This window comes from Epinephelus lanceolatus, chromosome 14, assembly GCF_041903045.1.
Source record: "Epinephelus lanceolatus isolate andai-2023 chromosome 14, ASM4190304v1, whole genome shotgun sequence".
Classification (NCBI taxonomy): domain Eukaryota; kingdom Metazoa; phylum Chordata; class Actinopteri; order Perciformes; family Serranidae; genus Epinephelus; species Epinephelus lanceolatus.
Window position 1 is genome coordinate 26,961,975 of NC_135747.1, and position 19,292 is coordinate 26,981,266.

The following is a 19,292-nucleotide window of genomic DNA, read 5'->3' on the forward strand; positions in this document are numbered from 1 at the left end:
CATCCTCTTGGCACCATGAATGTTATGTCAAAATGTCATGACAATCCATCAAACAGTTGTTCAGATATTTTATGGACCAAAGTGTCAGACTGAGAGACTGACATTGCCATCCCTTGAATTGAATAAAATATCTGGATATTGATATTGATATTGCAGTTAAAATGTCTCAGATTAAGTTTTCTTAATATAAGGCATTATCGAGTCTTAAATTGTCTTAAATTCAGATTAAATATTTCTGTTCATATTACCACAGAAATATCTCCAGCCTGACAGACCCAATGACTGTTGACAATCATTGGACAGACCGAAGAATTGCAATAATAAATAGCATTTACGACAGCGATGAGATTTTGTTTTCTTTTTACATTAAACACAATAAAACTTAAATTCACCCAATTATTGCCATTTTTCCTTACTGTTCATTTTGAACTGACATCAGTGTGTTTAAAAGAGTACTTACACATAAGTGTCACACACACGCATATATATATAAAATGTAATTCCACTGCAGGTTTGCTAAATTTCATATAAGATGGTATTAGAAAGTTCTTCAAAAAAAGACTTACATATAATTTGGTTATATCTGTAGACACCCTGGCACCATTACTCAAAAGTTTCATAAATACCAACCTAGAATTTTTCAGTGGCACCAACTAGCCTTTGACTTAGTATGGCCTCAGGGGGGCAGTGTTTGTCTTACTTTGCTGTTAGTGACCCTTAACGCACCATCACACACTTGAACTTGAGCAGTTTTAATAACACTAAGTGTAGAGCATTTCTGGCATCAAAACACAAAACACAACTTGAGGTAACAAATATAAAACACATTATTGTCTTTGCAGCAACAGGTTTTTAAATTATCTGAGAAAAAATACTTCACAGTCTCTGACAGTTCTGTGTGCGACATCTAGAAAAAACATAAAACCTCACAACTTTAAGTCAACATTCATTCGTGGAGACAAAGTCTGTACTTACTATAAGATAAACAAGTAACACACAAATGGCAAATCCACCATAATCCACCTGTACTGTACCCAGTTAACAGAACAACAGTGGGTAGTGTGCGGAGAACAGATGATAGTTTACATTTCAGCAGGACTCAGACAGTGGGATTAACGATCATCTTCATCTGTTCAGGATTTTGTGTGGTGTATGCTGTAGACATCACATGCATTCTTTTGGATTTTGACACATATGTACATGAGCACATTCAGCTGGTCCCGTCCATGTACAGCAGACGTCAGTATTACAAGTCACTACAGGGGCTTTTACTGACCATCTCCATTATGAGAGGTGGGATAACATTTGGCTGGATGTCCTGGATCTGCAGAACCTGTTTACTGTACTCCTCGGTCATTGTCCTCATCTCGGTGAGACAGGCCATCACTTTGGGGTACAGCAAGCTGGAGACACAGGGGAAACAAACCAGCTTCAAGCTGTGAAACATTTCAGGGTGAGTGGACATGGTATTTCACTCACTGTTTCTCTGGTCCTGTCCTCCTGCAGTCAATCCAGGTTTTTAGTGTCAGCGCCAAGTTTTCATGAAGCTGGTCAATCACACTGTGTTGCTGCACACCTGGACGGTCTGATAGATCACATAGAAACACATCTCTACACAACCAAAGCAATCTGATGTTGAGAACATCTGAAAATACATTTTTTTGGCTGGGTACAAATGCACACAGTTTCTAGGGTTTAAATATTTACAGGGTTCATGAATGATTGATTATCATGGACTGGGGTGAGGACCTGCTGCTACCTGGAGAAAACAGGGACATGGCTTGCACAAGGACGTACTCCTCCTCCTGCAGGCCCAGTTTGCGCAGTGTGTGGTGAAATCTGAGCAGAGGCTCTAACAGAAGCGGTTGGAAACCCGCTGAAGAACACAGGTGAACAGAGGTCAGTGACATGACAATAACACACACTGATACAGGTAAAAACATGGAAATTAACTAATTAAATCTACTCAAGTGCTGTACTTGGGTACAATGTTAATGGACTTGTACTTTGCTTGACTTCAATTTTTCTGCATTCCACACTCTATCTTTTTCACACTCAAATGCTAAAAGCAAGGATCAAAATTAAAATATCTTTTTTCCTCCATGCATTTTTCTGTCTTTTTAAAACATTACCCACAATGCAACTCACTCACATGCAGAAAGATCTTTAATAAATGTGAAAATGTTGAATCAGTTTGTCTTGAGAGCAGCATTTTTGACACCACTATGTCATTGTAGGGCAGAAAATAATTCTGTGGCAAACTACATTATGCTACATTTACCATGACGGCTATTACATGTAATTTTTTACTGTTGACTTTTATTTTGTTTAAAGGTCCCATTTTGTAAAAGGTTAGATTTCTCTCTTTTTTCATTATGAAGCAGGTATAGGCACTATATACATACTGTGAAAGCAGCAAATGCTAAATCCACAGAGAAATGCACTCAGTCTGTATTAAGAATTTGCGCCTTTAAACGAGCTGTTAGGACTTCTGTGAAGTTGTGATGTCACAACTATACTTTATAAGGGTAGAAAGTGTCACTGCAGTGCTGTTACAGTCATTTCCTGGCTGCAATGACAGTGCTGAGATGCCACGAGCGCAAATATGGAAAGACACTGACCAATCGGAGCAGACTGGGTTTTTTGACGAGGGGGACTTCGAGACAGGTGCTAATAGACCCTTTTACTGTTAGTTACACTATGACGTTTTTAGGTGGGCGGGGGCTTAGCTGGAGGCAAAACAATTCTCCACAGACATTAGCTATCGCTAGCTAGCAAGTTCCGTTGGCTTGTTTCAGACAATGGAGGAAGATGATGGGAGTGGTGCATGCAGGAATATTCATTCTGAGTGTCAGAGCGCAATCTGGCACAAACTCATTCGTAAATTCAGAGTGATGTTGGTATTTCCTGTTTGGTTATCCAGACCACCGCACTCTGGGCACTCTGTCTGGGGAGTGAATGTGTGATTAACTTATAGACATATAAAGCTCAAATTCTTCAATCCACAGGGCTCTCGATTTAGTGTAGAGCATCAGACTGAATTTACGGACACTCCATGTCACGTCACTCACTCTCCAGGGCCACTAGTGTTACTTGAATAAGTAAACACTGACCAACGGGACCAGACTGGCCGACCTGTATGCTCTCACTCAGTGGATGGATGATGTCACAGGAGGCTTTTCGGTTGATTACTATGCCAATCTTACAAAGGAGGACGACACTTGGAACGTTTTCCTCCAGTTTCGTTTTGCTATCGAAGCTAACGTTAGCTAATGTGCTAAAAAGTTAGCCTTACAGAGAAATCCAATATTCCTCTTAATACCTCCCCAGTTTCTGATGAGGTGGACATGATAACCCTTAATACACATAATGTTACTCATCTCTACAACAGGAAATACTTTTTCCTTAACCTGATATGAAGTGTGTGCTGCAAAGGCGAGTCCTTCTATCCAAATTTTTTTAGTTTGTTTGCAGTCAGTTCATCCCATGGTTCAGTTATATTGACTCGTGAGTTCATGGCTAATGTAGCATGAAGAATAAGCACTGTTGCCATGGTTACATACAGTTAAATACACCTTGCGCTCTATTTGAGGGGTCCTAATATGTACTTATAACAGCCGGCCCTTCAGAATAATATTCTGTGTGGCCTACAGCAAGTATGCCCAGGGACATTTTGAGAGACAACGCAGACAGTGTAAGTGCCAGCCACAGGCACGGAGCTCAAGGCTGAAGGACGATGAATGAACACCACCTGCGTTTCATTTGATCCTAAGAAAAGGTGGAGACATTACCAGTCTGACAACATTCTGCAGAGCGTTACACCTCTGTGAACACGAGATATGAGACAGGAGCACACACATCTGTCTGAGTCTCACAAACAAAAAATACTACAACACACTATCATCTTGCAACTTCATATATATCTTAAAGGTGCCAGACTGGTGGAAACCAAAACAAGTGAAATGAGAAACGAAAGCCTCCACATCGACTTCTTCTATCAGACGTACTGCGTCTGTAAATCAGCGGTACTTGACATGTCTGAGGCTGCTTTTGTTTTGATTACTTTGAAAACACCTATAACCCAGATTCCTCTCATACACACACACCTCTGTGCTGATATTTCAGCTTCAGATCATATTTGTGCCCTTAAAACACTTATCTCTCCTGTCTCTCTTGATCCAGTCACATCCAGTGCTTTTGTGTTTACAATCCACGCTCCAGTAGTTAAGCTGCAACCATTACTGATTGTATTTTGTATTCAGTACAGTGCTGTAGACTTGAGTAGACTTTAGCCTCCATATGATTCCAGATCTTTCCTTAAGGCTGCTATAATCAATATTTTTATACTAACAATGGATCAAATAACTATTTGTATGTAAAATGAGTTGCTGGTAGTGACAAACCCAATAAAAAACATCACCTGACTTTTTATTTTTGAACCGAAAAGCTCTAATTAACCCACCTTACTCGCTAGGGTCGCAGCAATATACCAGTTTTAAGGTACCCCATGGGAATCTCCCCTTTATTTCATTTTTTTCAAAGGGGAAACTTTTTACACATCCCTCCATTAACAAAATAGATTCAAGTTTCAATTATAGTAATAAAACGTTTGTTCAACCAAAAATAACCCTTCCTTTTTTCAGTTATGATGTTGAGTATTGGGTAGAAAAGTGTTTTTGTGGATCATCATGATGTCACAGTGAAGCTGACCTTTGACCTTTTAGATATAAAATGTCAGCACTTCATTATTTAATCCTATTAGACATTTGTGTGAAATTTTGTTATAATTAGTTCATGAATTCTTAGATATGATAAAAAAAACAAACACATTTTGTGACGTCACAGTGACCTTTGACATTTGATCACCAAATTCTAACCAGTTCATCGAGTGCAAGTGGACGTTTGTGCCAAATTTAAAGGTATACCCTCAAGGTGTTCAAATTATCTCGTTCACCAGAATGGGACGGACGGACAACCCAAAAACATTATGCACCTTGGCTGAGGAATAATAATAAAAAAAAACATTAAAGGAAATTATTTTCAACATTCTTTTGGCAAACAAACTCAACACTGATGTATATAACTCAGACAAAGTGTCTCTTGCTCTTTCCCTCCCTTGGCCTCTCTGTTGATGCTCTGTGCATAAATAAGATTAATAACCTAAATAAGTAAAAAGATTTAAAACAATTTCCAGCACTAGATTCATTTGAAAAGCCATGGCAAATGACTTCTTAACTTCCCCACAAAGATTATTAATTGTTCCAAACTACAATGGATTTAGACCTACTTGATACTTTTATACTCATATTATAGTTTTGTGTCCTGTGCTGCAAACCTTTAAACCTCTGTAGCTTCAGTGCTGAGTGCAAAAAGTTATTATACAGCCCTGCTATTTATTTTATAGAATTTTTCATTTACATTTTGTGCAGCTGTATATTTTCAAACAGGGGAATAAAATCGCCCAGCTGTAGTAGGTAGTCTTACCTCGTACAGCGTCATCTATGCAGTACGTAATATGGCCGCATTCCCAGATGCCAGTTTTTGCGTTGAACACCATGTTGAAACGAATCTGCATAATTTCAAATGTGGCTCCCTTCAGCAGAGAAATTTGGTCTCCGATGCTTAGAGATCTGTAAGAGACACACGTATAGCTGTGAGTAAGTTTCAATCAGATATCAGTTATCGAGAGAAATGAAACTGCATTGAGGCACACATTTACCGGAAGTCCCGAAGACTTTTGGAGAAACTAATGATGTCCTGTATCATGTAAGTGGTGAGGTCAGCCACGTGCGGAAGAGCGGTGAAAACGCTGCCTTCTCTGACCTCTGGGTTTTCTTGTTTTTCAAAGGAACCGGAGAGAGTGGAGGAGGAGGGCGAGAGGGAGGAGGAAAAGGAGGAGAGGGAGTTTTCAGACTGGTTGTACTCACTCACAGAGAGAACGTTTCTATCCATGGGCTGTAAAAAGAAAGGCGTCACTCAGACATGTTAAAACAATGACGAGAGACAACAAATCAAACATGCTGGCAGTCATTCACACACCCTGAAACCGCTGAAGCGGTAAAAGGCTGAGTCAAAAGAGTTGCGGTGGCCACGGAGGAGCTCCTGAATGGTTTCCTCTTGTTGGGATGAGAGCTGTGCTGGTGCTTCAAGCATTTTCCTTGTCTTGATTCTGATCCTCCTCTCCAATACATCCTCCTCAGACATGACCACTACAAGGACACAAAATCCTGCATGTACTTTATTTCATCAATGTAAATTAGAATGATGAACAGGAAATGTTTGTGTTAAAAGAATATGGGATCAATTGTTGTGTGTTACTTACTTTCCTGGCGCATGCCGATAGCTTGGCATTTACGGAGGCGGCAGGCTGGACACGACCGTCTGTTGTTTTTGGTTATACTGCATTTGTTCAGGAACCTACAGCGGAGCTGCCCTGACTTCTTTATGGCACGTCTGAATGTATTTAAAAATCCATTTAGTAACAGCTTACAAACAATCTGAAGTTAGAAATCACATTCAAGAAAACACGTCCATCCATCAATGAATTTAAGGGCATCATAAAGAATGTGTTGACAGAGACGTGTGCTTGTTTTTCTTGAGAGGCCACTATGTTTGAATAGTTTAATTGTGGATTTTTGTATTACATGTTGTAGTTGTTGCATTTTAAATGTATTTTGATTGGCTGCTACCTCGACCAGGTCTCTGTTGTAAAAGATATTTTCAATCTCAATGGGACTTCCCGGTTAAATACAGGTTACATCATACTATAGTATTACTGTGTGCCATGTATGTATGTAATGACAATACACCAGCCAGGAAATAATTCAGGAGACTACTGAATGGAAAAATAAGACAGTGGTTTTCAAACCTTTCCAAGGCACACTAATGGGCAAGCCAAAATCTCAAGGCGCACCTGTATTTATATCTGTGCACAATAGCTTCTATAATATGTGTTATCACTCTTATGACATAAAACAATAAATATAAGACAGGTAGCTCTCATGATATTGTCTTGCTCATGGCTTTCTCCCCTTTATTGTTTTCCTACCTCACACTGGCTGCCAGTCAGGGCTTTTGATGTGTCACACACTTATAATTCCCATGCGTGAACAGTAACAAAAAGGTCCCCTGTGAGGATTTTTCAGTTCTTTTCACAATGAATGTGATGAGTATGAATGTGTTTCTTATACAAGTCAATGTGGCTTTACTTAAGAAAAGCGAGAAGCACGTTGTCACACCTCTCCTATATCACAGATGTCCCTGTCAGTTGCTATAAATAACACAACCAGGAAGTAGAATAAAGACTGGAATGAGGGAGAAGATGCAGCTGCATGTGTGAAACAACCTCACCTGAAGAAGCCCTTGCAGCCTTCGCACGTCAGAGCGTTGAAGTGGTAACCTTTGGCCAGATCTCCACACACACCACAGGCTCTGGGCTCATTGTCTTCTGTCAGCTTTTCTTCCTCATCGTCATCGTCTTCTTCATTGTGCCGTGTCAGCGCTTCTCGGATGCTCTGCACTCCAGTGTCGCTCTTTGTCATTCTCACCTATAGGTGATGATCTGTCATCAGTAACTTCATGATTCATTTCAAGTTGAACATTGTTTTTTTTTTTTTAGAACAAATGGGGTTGTGGATTGTGAGGCTTTAAAGCTACAGAAGGTAAATCTTCATAAATATAACTTATTATCATACTGTCATTTTGCAATCTTTGAAGAAAGGTAAAGTGACGCATAACCACATATTGGCTCAGCTTGAGTATTTTAGTCTATTAAAAGCCTTTTAGTATATTTCATTTCCTGTGGCTAAATGGTCACAGCAGGGAACCACTGCAAACTCCAACAAAGAATATTAAATAACACCTTTAAGTGCTCTGAAGTGTTGACCAAAGGAGTGGGGACTCCTTTTACCTCTAATGACACTTAAAGGAGCAATAAGCGAAATCGTTTCACCGCTAGATTCGCTGTCGTGCACTGCCTGTAGAGCAAAACAAAGCGTGTCATGAGCCACTCCTCCCTCTACCTCTGCTCTCCAACACCCCCCACTCGCCTCGTCTGTGCCGGCGAGTACCGCAGCATCTCCACGGACTATCACATCCAGACGGACCCGGTGTTTCTTCCGCAGGCTCCGCTTCACTCAGCTTCACTCAGCTGCCCGATATACCCGCTGCTTCTTCCCACATTAACCTGAATAACAAACCAGGGCTTGGTGCTCCGGTTGGATCCAAACGGAGAGCCGCTAGCTGGGAAGCTAGCGGAGGCTAACTGGCTGTGTTAGCAGCTGAGTGAAGTGGAGCATGAGAAGGAAGCACCGGTTAGCCCCCGCTTTCACTGCAGGCAGATTCACTCGCCACAGGGGCGAGAAAATAAAACCTAAACAGCCAACTTAGTTTAGCAGTTAGCAATGTCTTTCACTCACTCTGGGTCTCTGCTGTGTTTAGCTATTTCCCTGCTTTCCTGTTAGCGTTAGCACTACTCGGCTGCCACACTAACGCTCCAACTCCAACTGAGCCAGGAGCCGGGCTCACGGTCTCACGGAGAAGAGTTGGAACATTAGCATGGCAGCCCATTAGTGCTAACATCCCCACGCTTCTCTGCCAGGCTCAGTGAGTCGGAGCCGAGAAGCGTGGGCACGTTAGCGTTAGCACTAGTCAGCTGCCATGCTAATGTTCCGGGAGCCTGCTTCTCGGCTCCGGCGAGCTCTAGCGTGGGGACGTTAGCATTAGCACTAGTCGGCTGCCATGCTAACGTTCCGGGAGCCTGCTTAAGCTTGGGGACATTAACGTTAGCACTAGTCGGCTGCCATGCTAACGTTCCAACTCTTCTCCGTGAGGCTCACGGAGAAGAGAGGAATGTTAGTGTTAGCTCCCAGAGTTAGCACTAGAGCTACTACAGCTACTGGAGTAGCTTGCAGCTATGGAGCGCTTCTACCAGCTCTTCTAGTCACTGAGCCTCGCCTCCATTTCAGCAAATATATTACATTTATTACAGGTACCATCATCATTGAAGTAGGCAGGGGAATAGCTAAACACAGCCGCCAGGCTGCCCGCCGGGCTACATTTTTCAATACTAATTGCAAATGTTAGCTGGGCTGCCGGGCTACTCACCTAATACAACCGAAACGCCTGACCCATTGCTGGGACCGAGCTGCTAATAACTCAAGCTCCGGACATTAACCCATGCTACGATTGTAACATTAAATTTAATTGAATCGACATAGTGACATGTGCTTAACGTTACTTTAACACTAATTAAAACAGACATTTGACTTTATGTTGTACCTGTCCAGGAGAAGAAGAGGTAGCTCCGAGTCAAATTGTAGCCCCTTTAGCTCTTGCAGTGCTCTCCACCTTGGAAATGCAAGACCAATGTTAATCCGAGTTCTGTCCCTTTCATTATCCGTCAACTTCACATGAACGTACATGAACGCGTAGCCGGACCGGCTTGTAAACAATGGGCTGGAGATCAACACAGAGAGAGGGTGTGTGAGGTCATGCTATACTCCAGATGAAATTACACCTCTAGTTCTTCCCATAGCAATTTTTTAATTCCTTCAATCTAGAAATGATGAATTTCGCTTATTGCTCCTTTAATTATGAAGTTGCCTGATCTGTCACACTGTCGTCATTTTTAGTGACGTTTATCTGACACTGAAATCAGGCAAATGGCAACATGTCTTATGTCTTAACCCAGTGTGATGTGTCTTTAAACCCAAGGGAATCGCTTTGTGATGGAAAGTGATAAGTAATCATATATCCTCCTAAGACACTGTGTCCTCATATGAGGACATCACACTCTGGGTTTACTTGACCTTATACTTCATTCAACTTTACTTAGACCTGTTGTCCTCGTTTGTGGACACTTTTTATACCATCTAGTGGTAGTGAGAGCACAATACAATAATCCATCTCTGCCAAGTCCACAGCCGACCCCGACACAAAAGTGGACAAGGTCCAAAATCTGATCACATTTTATGGTTGAAACTTGTTTATTTATGATTAATAATGGTATAGTTTGATATGGCAACACATTTCAATGTCACAGTAACAAGCTAAGACACTGTTTATTAGGAAGTCCCCATTTGAAGACATTGGCACTTTATTATCTTCTCATTTGATGAGATTGGGACTTAATTGTCGTTGACAGTGTTTAGTTTTTTTTACTTATGCGTATCAATAACTACATAATACGGAAGGCGTCTGGGGGTTGTCCCCCAGAAATCAAACAATTCATTTCCTGCTTTATGGTGATTTGTTCTGCATCAAGTGTAGAGTAAAACACACAATTCAGGCAGCAGGTGACAATACAAAATATGAAAATATATAGTGGTATATAATACAGTAATTCTCTTTTGTATTTAATAGGCTAGGGGGATTTTTTTATCTCTTAACTTACATTACTTTTTTGGATAGTGAACATTTGTTTCTTTTATATATGCACTGTATATTTTCTTATGCAATTTAAGTATTTTCAAAGTGCTCTCATTTGTTAGTTAACATGTCTTGGTGCAAGATCATTTTCATCACAGTCTGCAGAATTTTTTTTTAAGTAAGGGGACAAAATTGGCTCTTTCAGATGGGGACATGTCTCCTAATTCTCCAGTGTAAATGACACCTAAACGGAGCGCAGCCAGAATGAATAACCTACTTTCGCTTACACAGCCGTGTGGCAGTGATTGGACATCGGAGAAAACATGTATCGATTCATAATAAGAAGCATGTGAAATGTATTTTTTGTTTGAGCGACGCACCTCCACTATCCTTGGTAGGCAGCAATAACTTTGTGACACATCAAATTGACATTTTCGGCAAGGTAAAAACCACAAGACACTCTCTGCCAACCTAACCCAAACAGACCTACTTTCCCTCCCGCTCCTTTGCCTGGTTAAAGGTCGACTTTTTCTCAAACAGTGATCGAGATCATTCCACTCACCAACTTGGTGAATCCAGATGTCCAAACAGCTGTCTGTGGTTCACAGGGTGTCACCTAGCAGCGGTTAATCCAGGTGGAACTTGGATTCAGTGCGCCAGGTGAGGACGAGTTATCGGAAGGGCTCTTCCTGTTGGCCGTGTTGTTTGATGTTTCATACCGGGCTAGTCGCTGCAAGTATTCCTGGCTGCAGCTCACAGTAGGCTACTGGCCCGTCGCCAAGGCGGAGGCAGTGGGGTGCAATGCCCTCCCGTGTGCAGGTGCATGGCGTGCCCCCTCATTACGCACCCCTCAAAGTCCCTAATAAACTTTCAGATTAATAAGAGAGTGACTTACATTTGCAGCAACCACTGCAATATGGTAAACTTCATTCTCAGTAGTGAGGGTAGTTTTCACTGACCACTGTTGATTAATGAATGAGCGATGCACGTATTCCTCAGATACAGCAGCTGGGAGGAGAGATGATGAGCGAGCAGCAGCAACCCCTCTTATTCTTATGTGTAGGTCAATAGATTTTTCTGTCGAGTTACACTCCAACTCTCCCAGCCCCTGTCAGCCCCCAGTTTTTTTAATTTTAATTGCTGTGAGGTATCTTATAATATTTTGTACTGTGTGCTGTAGTCATTTATCTACAGTAGTAGTAGCTGTAGTCATTTAATCAGGATGGTTCACAGCGGTCAAGTGAGCTGTTCTTTGGATTTTGTTGTGCGTCTATTCATACGATTACGGTACCGGTGCTGGGCGTGACCAGAAAGGTGTTCACACACCTTGTAAAATGATACATCACCAGAGACTATATGGATATATTACATATAATTTGATTAAATGTGTTTTTTAGAAATGCGATGAATGTGTGAATGAATGAATAATAGTGATGAAATCCTCTAATTTTCCAAATGCTGATTTGCTAATATATATATATATATATATATATATATATATATATATATATATATATATATGTACACTCCGGCCACTTTATTAGGTACACGTGTTCAACTGCTTATTAACGCAAATAGCTAATCAGCCAATCACATGGCAGCAGCTCGATGCATTTAGGCATGTAGACATGGTCAAGACAACCTGCTGAAGTTCAAACCGAGCATCAGAATGGGGAAGAAAGGTGATTTAAGTGACTTTGAACGCAGCATGGTTGTTGGTGCCAGACGGGCTGGAAAAATCCAGCCCTGTGTCTGTACTGTGCTGCATTTGTGACACCTGCAAATGATAAGAGTTTTTCTAAATTGCATATGTAGAGTTTTTAACCCTTCATTTTAACCTCTTTCACAAAACTTTTATGGGACATTTTACAATCATAGTGATGACCTATTTATAAATTAATTTCTCTTGTCCCTATGTCTGTTTTAATGGCATTTCATTGCCGATTGAATATATATCTATGATCAGCTTATACATGGAAGCAATCTATCACACATATTCACAGCTAAATTGCTGTTAACAACAGCTGTTTGGCAGTTTGGGCCCAAATTTGACAGGAATTCACAACCATTTAAGTCACAACAGGCTGTTTGTTTGGAGCTTTTCTGCCCTCTTGTGGTCAACAATAACAAAAGACTGATAGATGCACTGTATTTCTTATAGTTCAATCAAGCTATAGTACATGTAAGTAGTAATAATCAAAAGCCTATAATTAACCCAGTTACCCACAATGATGATTATAGAACTTACACTTTAATAATATCAATAATAAATTTAACATCAGGCTGCATCTCAGTACACTGTTTGTGTTTTTAGTCCTCCGCTCATTTTGAATGTGGTGCTACCTCCTGCTCCACTCGGCTGATCTCCTTGAGGACTTGGTTGGCAGCTCTCTCAGAGGGACAGGGCAGCTGTGAGGCTCCGAGATTACTAGGAAGGATCCCAGAATGCTCTGCAGTTCCCTGAATGATGCTCCGAGCTGCCTGCAAGTGTCTACGCTGCCTCTGGTGCACTGGGAGAGAGAAATTACCAAGTTAGATTCAGGAAGCAAAGCATCTGCCCCTTAACTTTATCATTCAATTGTCATTTTTGTTTGTTTTTAATAAGTGAAATGGTCTTAAAGTTTGATATGATAATGTGTGAATAAAATGGAATCAGAAAAATCTCTCAAACCTCTTTGTCTGACAGAGATCTTCTCGACCTCTGGGATGAGGAAACTGTACACCAACTCTGACACAATCTCCTCCGACTGAAGATTGTTCCGGCTACTCAGACACACAAATTTGTTTATTGTCGTTTCAATTTCTGAATGTAAAGCATTAGCAGACATGCTGCAGCATCTCTTACCTTTCCTCCATGGCATAAGCAATGTCGTTGACCTCCTTTGCCTTCTTGCGGATGTCCTCTCTGGCCTGCTGGTCAGCTGTCTGTTCCATGGTCCCGAGGATGATGTCCTCTAAATACAAATCCACAGTTTCCTGGTGAACCTGCACCACCTGTGACATAGTGTTAAGGACACAAACACAAGCTAAGTATAACAGCATGTGCAAAACACACACACATATATTTTTCTTATAACTATCTCCTTTGCACCTTCATTACCAAAAAAATGGCACATGTACGCACTTGTCTAAAGATCTCATCTTCTTCTTTGCGTCTGCGCTCTTCTATCTGTCTCCTCCCGCTCTCCTCAGCCTCTCGTTGACGACGGTCTCTCTCAGCCAGTAGTATAAAGGCGTGGATCCTGCGCTCTTCCTGGAGGTGAATCAGCTCCTTTGACAATGTGTCGAACAGGAGTTCAAGCTCTGAACCGACCACTCCGGCCTGAGATGCTTCTACTTGAGAGGCCTGGGAGGATAGAGAGAAGGCGTGATGAGATTGTTTGGTGTTTGTGGAGTTTATATTGTGTGTGAATACGTCTGTGTTTCACCTTGTGTGTATGTTCATCTCTCTGTTTTATAAGGGTCATGATGAGGTCTTTGTCAGCTTTCTGTAGCTCTTGCTCCTCACTCTGCAGGGCGTGGACAGTCCTCAGTTCCTGGATGAGCTCCTGATAGTTCTCCTTGCCCTTAAACATCTGTACAACACAGGCAGAGGTGAATAGAGATGAGATTAGAACTTGAAACACATGCAAACATTTCTGTGCATGCAGACATGTTCAGACCTCATGTTGGATACTTCGTCCTCTCAGTAGTTTCTGCAAGTGGATGACTGCAAGCTCCATCTCTTCATCCCCCTAATGAGGGACATATAATTTCAGTAACATCATCAAAATTAAACATGTAGGATGAACAGGGTTAGTATCAGCTAGAGTCAGAGATATTCGCTGACCTCTGGTGGCTCCTCCACTCTGGGGGTGACAGGACGAGGAGCAGGCTTCTCCTTCTTGACAAGAAAACGCAAAGATCTCTTGGTCGCTTGCTCTCTCTCCGCCTCCCTAAGGGCCTGTGGAGCCACAATTAACAATCCATGTGTATGTAAATCTTATGTGATGTGCTTAACTGACATATTTCTTTCTGCCTTACCTTGTATTTCTCCATTAGTTCGACCTCTCTGCTCTCAGGGGGCTTCATCACATTCTTGATGCTGATTTTGCATTTTTGGTAGCTTGACTTGAGGACTGACATAGAGAGTCCTGCCTCTAGTTTTAGTAAACCTATGATTGACAAAAAAACACCTTAACAATAAAGGGACATTGTTATCTCTAACTAAATTCAACTTGTCCAAAAACAGAGATCCAGACCTTCACTTGTGTCTAAGTAGTAGTTTTTTAACTCCTTGTTGCGGGTGAATGTATCCCTGCGGCTCCCAGGGGCATATGGCCGAGAATCTGCATAGCTTTTGACAGGTTGCTCTCGCTTGCCCTCCACATTTCTCCTCTTAGCTTCCAGTTTTCTCAGCACTACAGACAAAATAACAACAAAAAATAAGACATGGATGAGAAAGCATAAACAGAACCCTTGAATAATACATTTATGATCAGAATATTGTGTTAAAGCAGAAACAGCGGTTATCTTACACCGGAGGTAGTCATTGTGAATCTTTTGTTGCTTGGTTTCTTTGTCTTTTAGGAGTTTAGAATACATCTGGTTGAGTCGGTCGTTTGTGACTTCTTTCTGGGCCTCATCTCTCCGCCTTAAAAGGTCCTTCAGCATAGCAAGACGAACATCTTGCAACCTGGTAACAAACCACAGACACAGAGATCATTGCAGAAGGGCAGGTTTTGTACGGTAAAGACACCTGTAACATCAAGAATTTTTGCACTTACGGTCCCCTCATCTTGAAGTAAATTTTTTGAAGGTTAAGATATTTTCAGGTTTTGTTCTATGATATAAAATGCATCAGTAAATGTCCCACTTGTGTATTTTGAAGCTTTTATGTGTTTTAAAAAATACGTTTGCAATTGTGGCGGAGTTTGTTTACAGCCTAAAATTAGCTGTTTACTTCTGGTGATTGCATTGACACTTTAAAAATCATAAAAGTGGTGTTCACTTGTGAAGAATAATTTGCTGAACCAAACCTGTAAGTATCATAAACTTTTCTTTGCCTCAGAGCTTATTTTCTGCAGTTATCTAAAATCAAATGGAAAAATTCCATCTGCTTTTTGTCGAGGGAACTAGGGCGATGTTAAATTCTGGCCTACAATAAAATCCCTGCACCACTGTATTAGCTCCAGTAGCATATGTTAGTGGAGATAAACTGCCTTCATAATGGAAGAACTGTTAACGTATTTGCAGTTTTCTAACTTTGGCTTCCTGGTGGTAGTATCAAAAAAGACAGCAACACAAGTTTAGGGACTTCACAGTTTGCTGTAGGACATTTGCAATAGCAGATAGCTTCAGATATCAATACTAGCTGGCTAATACGTACATGCTAACAGGTCAAAACTGTGCCACACACTGCACTAACAACATTTTAGGTATTTCGTGTTCTACTTGTCTTTTTCAGTTAGGTATAAAAGAAGCTGAATAATAGCGGTCAAGGGCAAGAACCACTTACTTCTGGATTTCTCCCTCTCTGAAAGCCCACTCTTTGACCTCCATCTCCTCCATCATACGTCTCCTTTTGTCCAGCTGACTCAGGTCATTCAACGGAGGAAGAGTGGCCTCCCACGCTCGTTTGGCTCGTGCCCGCTCTATCATTTCCACTTCTGCCAGGCCTGCAGGCAGACCACGACCTGAGGGAATGTCATCAGAGAGGCTTTACATTTAATTTTCATAAGTAGTAAGAGGCCTTGGCAAAATAATCATGAGACACTAATGATGCAAGCACAACCGAGCTGATAGGCACTGGTAGATTATTCAGCTCAGAGCACCACTAGGAGGGCTGAATACTTTTACCAAAGGTAAATGTACATTATACTAATGAAGATCTCAACAGTTGAGCATGTACCCCAAGTCAAAGCTGCCAGCTGCAGGAGCTCTGAGGGAGATGTCCCAGGTTGCACCACATACTCAGGGCTGTACGGGTCTGTTTGTGCTTCACTTTCTCTATAGTCTGTTTGGACCCCCACAGTGAAGTGGGTGGGCTGTTGCTCAGCATTCTGTCCACCAGTGGATACAAAGTCTTCTCTGATGGGACAAAAGGAGAGGATGTACCCTCTACCAGCAAAAAGGCACAACAGAAATAGATGGAAAATAAAGAAGCGTAAGAAATTGTTGAACTTACTGAGGCAATGCAAAAATCACACCTGGGAGAAGCTGCTGTCCAGAGGGAATCAGAGGACTGAAGGACACAGAATGCCAAATGATGTCAATATTTTATGTGAAAACTGCAGCATAGCATTAATCTATAATTAATTGTCATTACATCAGATTGAAATAACTGCTGCAAAGCCAAGTTACTATGATTGTATTCCACCATATTCACAGTATCAGAGTGCATTCAGGCCAAACAAACCGCTTAAAGTATTTCCAGCGATCAGCTCCGGTCACATGACACTCTTTCTTTTTCAGCCATGACTGAGCATTTGGAATAACCCTGTCAAGAAGATAATGCCAAGGGACCTAGTTTATATTTGTAATGAGTAACAGAGTTAACCTTGATTTAATACAACTCATCAGCTGCTGCTCATTAAATTGTTGTCTCTTTTGGTTTTACCCAGCCAGCTGCTGCAGTGCCTCTCTGCGCTGCTCCGTGTGGCCTCGCCAGCGACGATCAATAGAGGCTGGCACTGGGTCTGCAAGGTCCAGCTGAACAGTGTACCCTGGGTGGTGGGGCAGGTTACTAAACATAGACCCAAACTCAGGCACTCTCCTCTGAGAAGGGCAGAGAGAAATACTGTCAGCAAATGCATTTTACATTCAGTCCATTTCTTTTTTTCTCATGCATAAACAGTAACAACTGAGAAACAATATTGGCCATGGGTCGTAGTTGAGAAGGAGAGGTAAACAGCAATGGGTAAATTATAACTTGCATCTGAGTTATGCTCAGTTTGTTCAAATTTATTTATTAGAATAGTTTAGTTTATTTGCACATACGTGTATAGAAAATACAGGAAAAAGAAATTAAGTGAAAACATTGAGATAGTCACTCTCAAAAATCTCTTTTGAATTTTATTGAGATAAGTGGGACATGTGGCAGCCCAGGCAGTATTACAATTCATAGTGTGAGGGTAAATTAAGCTGTAGTAAAAAGTTAAAAAAACGGGAATGATCAAACTACTGGAGCAATATTTCTCAGACCTTATCAAGAATTATACAAAGACCCATTCACTTAGATCCTTTGATGGCGGTGTTAGGAACTGTGGACTCTAACCCTGTAAAGAACAGTGTGGAACACATCATGGTATCATTTGACTGCCCTCTGGCATGCAGATTGATCTTACTTAACTGGAAACAGAAAACTACACCAACACATTCAGATCTAATGAATGATGTAATGAAGCATCTGAAACTAGAGAAAGTTAATTTTTCTCTAAAAAACAAGAGGAGAAATTTTTACAAAATTTGGCAACCTTTTATAAACTTTCAATTATATGAAATCCTCTGACAAGGGTTAATTTAGCATACATCCACCTTTCCTACACCCTTCCCCCCTTTTTAACTTTATTATTTATTTTATTATTATTTTTTTAAGCTTTCCTAGATAGATTTTACTTCAGTCCCCCTCCTTTTTTGCCTTGTCCTAAGTCGAAGGTATTATGTGTGTGTACATAATAGTTTGTACGCTTTGTATATTATGTAAAAAAAAAAAAAAACACACAAAAAAACCCAGGAATGATCGACCCATAGACAAACTCTAGTTAAGATACCAATTGACTCCATAGTCTTTTTTACAAACAAGTTAAATATGAATATTACTGTACAAACAGCACAAAAATGCTCTTATCTAAAAAACTATTTGTCTGCTTAAAAGAGGGATTCTGGAAATAAAATGTCAAGCAAAGTTTTCACATATTTTAACCTTATCCTGTAAACAAGTCAACACCTTCTTAGGATCAACACAAGCAACATAGGGCAACACAACTTCATAACAATAGAGTTTAACCCACTATATATTTCTTAAGAGTTAATAAGCCAAAGTAACTTTTGCCTCTTTCTTTGCACCTGTACAAATTTATTTATGGTAAAAATAATGAGTATCTGCACCATACTAGGGCTTAACTGGTTATTAGTTAATGTTATCTGATGACAAAAGTTATCTTTAATGTTAGAAACACAACTAATGTGTTGCTGTGTGATAAATTTTGACCCAACTTACAATTCGGTCCTTAGATGCAAAGGCCCTGAGGTTGGACCTGGCATGGTCTATCTCTGATGACACGGTGTAGACTGGATCTGTGGCAGAACAGCTCGGTTAATGTCAACCAAGTTAGCATGCTAACGTAGCTAGCAAGCTGTCAGCTGGTGTTAGCTTTAGCTCGCGTAGCTGACGTTTAGTCGAGTTTACTTACCGTACAAGTGGTCATAAACCCGCTCCCGCATGACAACTCTCCTTGTGTCATTTTTCTTAGGGATTGTACGAGTGACAGACACGCTCATTTTCTTATTTGAATTAACGCTTTTTTATCGACGAATTTCTCTCCCTGGCAGCGTTATCAATGAACTCTGTGGTAGCAGCGTTACCATGGAGACAGTAAACTGAGCGTTCGAAGTGGGAGGGGCTATTTCAGAGCCGTTTTTTTCATGTATCACATCAAATGTTTATTATTTACATATAATGAGATGTATTGATGTGGGTAGTTGTAAGTCGCTTCTTTTCCATATAATTATTTATTACTGCATTTTAGTTCACTAAATAATTTAGTATGTTAATATTTATCACAGTGAAGGTTACAGTAAAGACAGTGCTTACTTCACAGTGATTGGCTGTCATCAACACTGCCAGTAACATGCTATATTTACAAAAATTACTATATGGTACTGTATTTGAGATTATGGTGAAGTTCCATCGTTAATTGAGAGAGAAAAAAAAAACAATATTC

General features: G+C 40.7%; 2 protein-coding genes across 3 annotated transcripts; both read right to left on the reverse strand.

Moving 5' to 3' along the window:
* Positions 1-736: 736 nt before the first annotated feature.
* nr1i2 (nuclear receptor subfamily 1, group I, member 2) lies at positions 737-11,065 on the reverse strand. Of its 2 annotated transcripts, XM_078174546.1 has the most exons (10): positions 10,931-11,065; positions 9,280-9,348; positions 7,351-7,547; positions 6,323-6,453; positions 6,040-6,209; positions 5,720-5,955; positions 5,485-5,630; positions 1,760-1,876; positions 1,480-1,585; positions 737-1,403 (listed from the first exon to the last, which is right to left on the reverse strand). In XM_078174546.1, the coding sequence occupies exons 3-10, from the start codon at positions 7,539-7,541 to the stop codon at positions 1,247-1,249; spliced, it is 1,254 nt and encodes a 417-aa protein (XP_078030672.1). In that variant the 5' UTR covers positions 7,542-7,547; positions 9,280-9,348; positions 10,931-11,065; the 3' UTR covers positions 737-1,246. The 2 variants fall into 2 exon arrangements, with proteins under 2 accessions (XP_078030672.1, XP_033470730.1); XM_033614839.2 differs by lacking the exon at positions 9,280-9,348.
* A 1,538-nt stretch (positions 11,066-12,603) lies between these two features.
* Positions 12,604-18,923, reverse strand: cfap91 (cilia and flagella associated protein 91). Its single transcript, XM_033614823.2, has 17 exons — positions 18,762-18,923; positions 18,569-18,645; positions 16,967-17,124; positions 16,766-16,846; positions 16,535-16,591; positions 16,259-16,437; positions 15,866-16,043; positions 14,886-15,043; positions 14,610-14,768; positions 14,392-14,522; positions 14,198-14,311; positions 14,031-14,102; positions 13,797-13,943; positions 13,493-13,714; positions 13,214-13,362; positions 13,040-13,131; positions 12,604-12,878 (listed from the first exon to the last, which is right to left on the reverse strand). The coding sequence occupies exons 1-17, from the start codon at positions 18,847-18,849 to the stop codon at positions 12,691-12,693; spliced, it is 2,250 nt and encodes a 749-aa protein (XP_033470714.1). The 5' UTR covers positions 18,850-18,923; the 3' UTR covers positions 12,604-12,690.
* Positions 18,924-19,292: the final 369 nt, after the last annotated feature.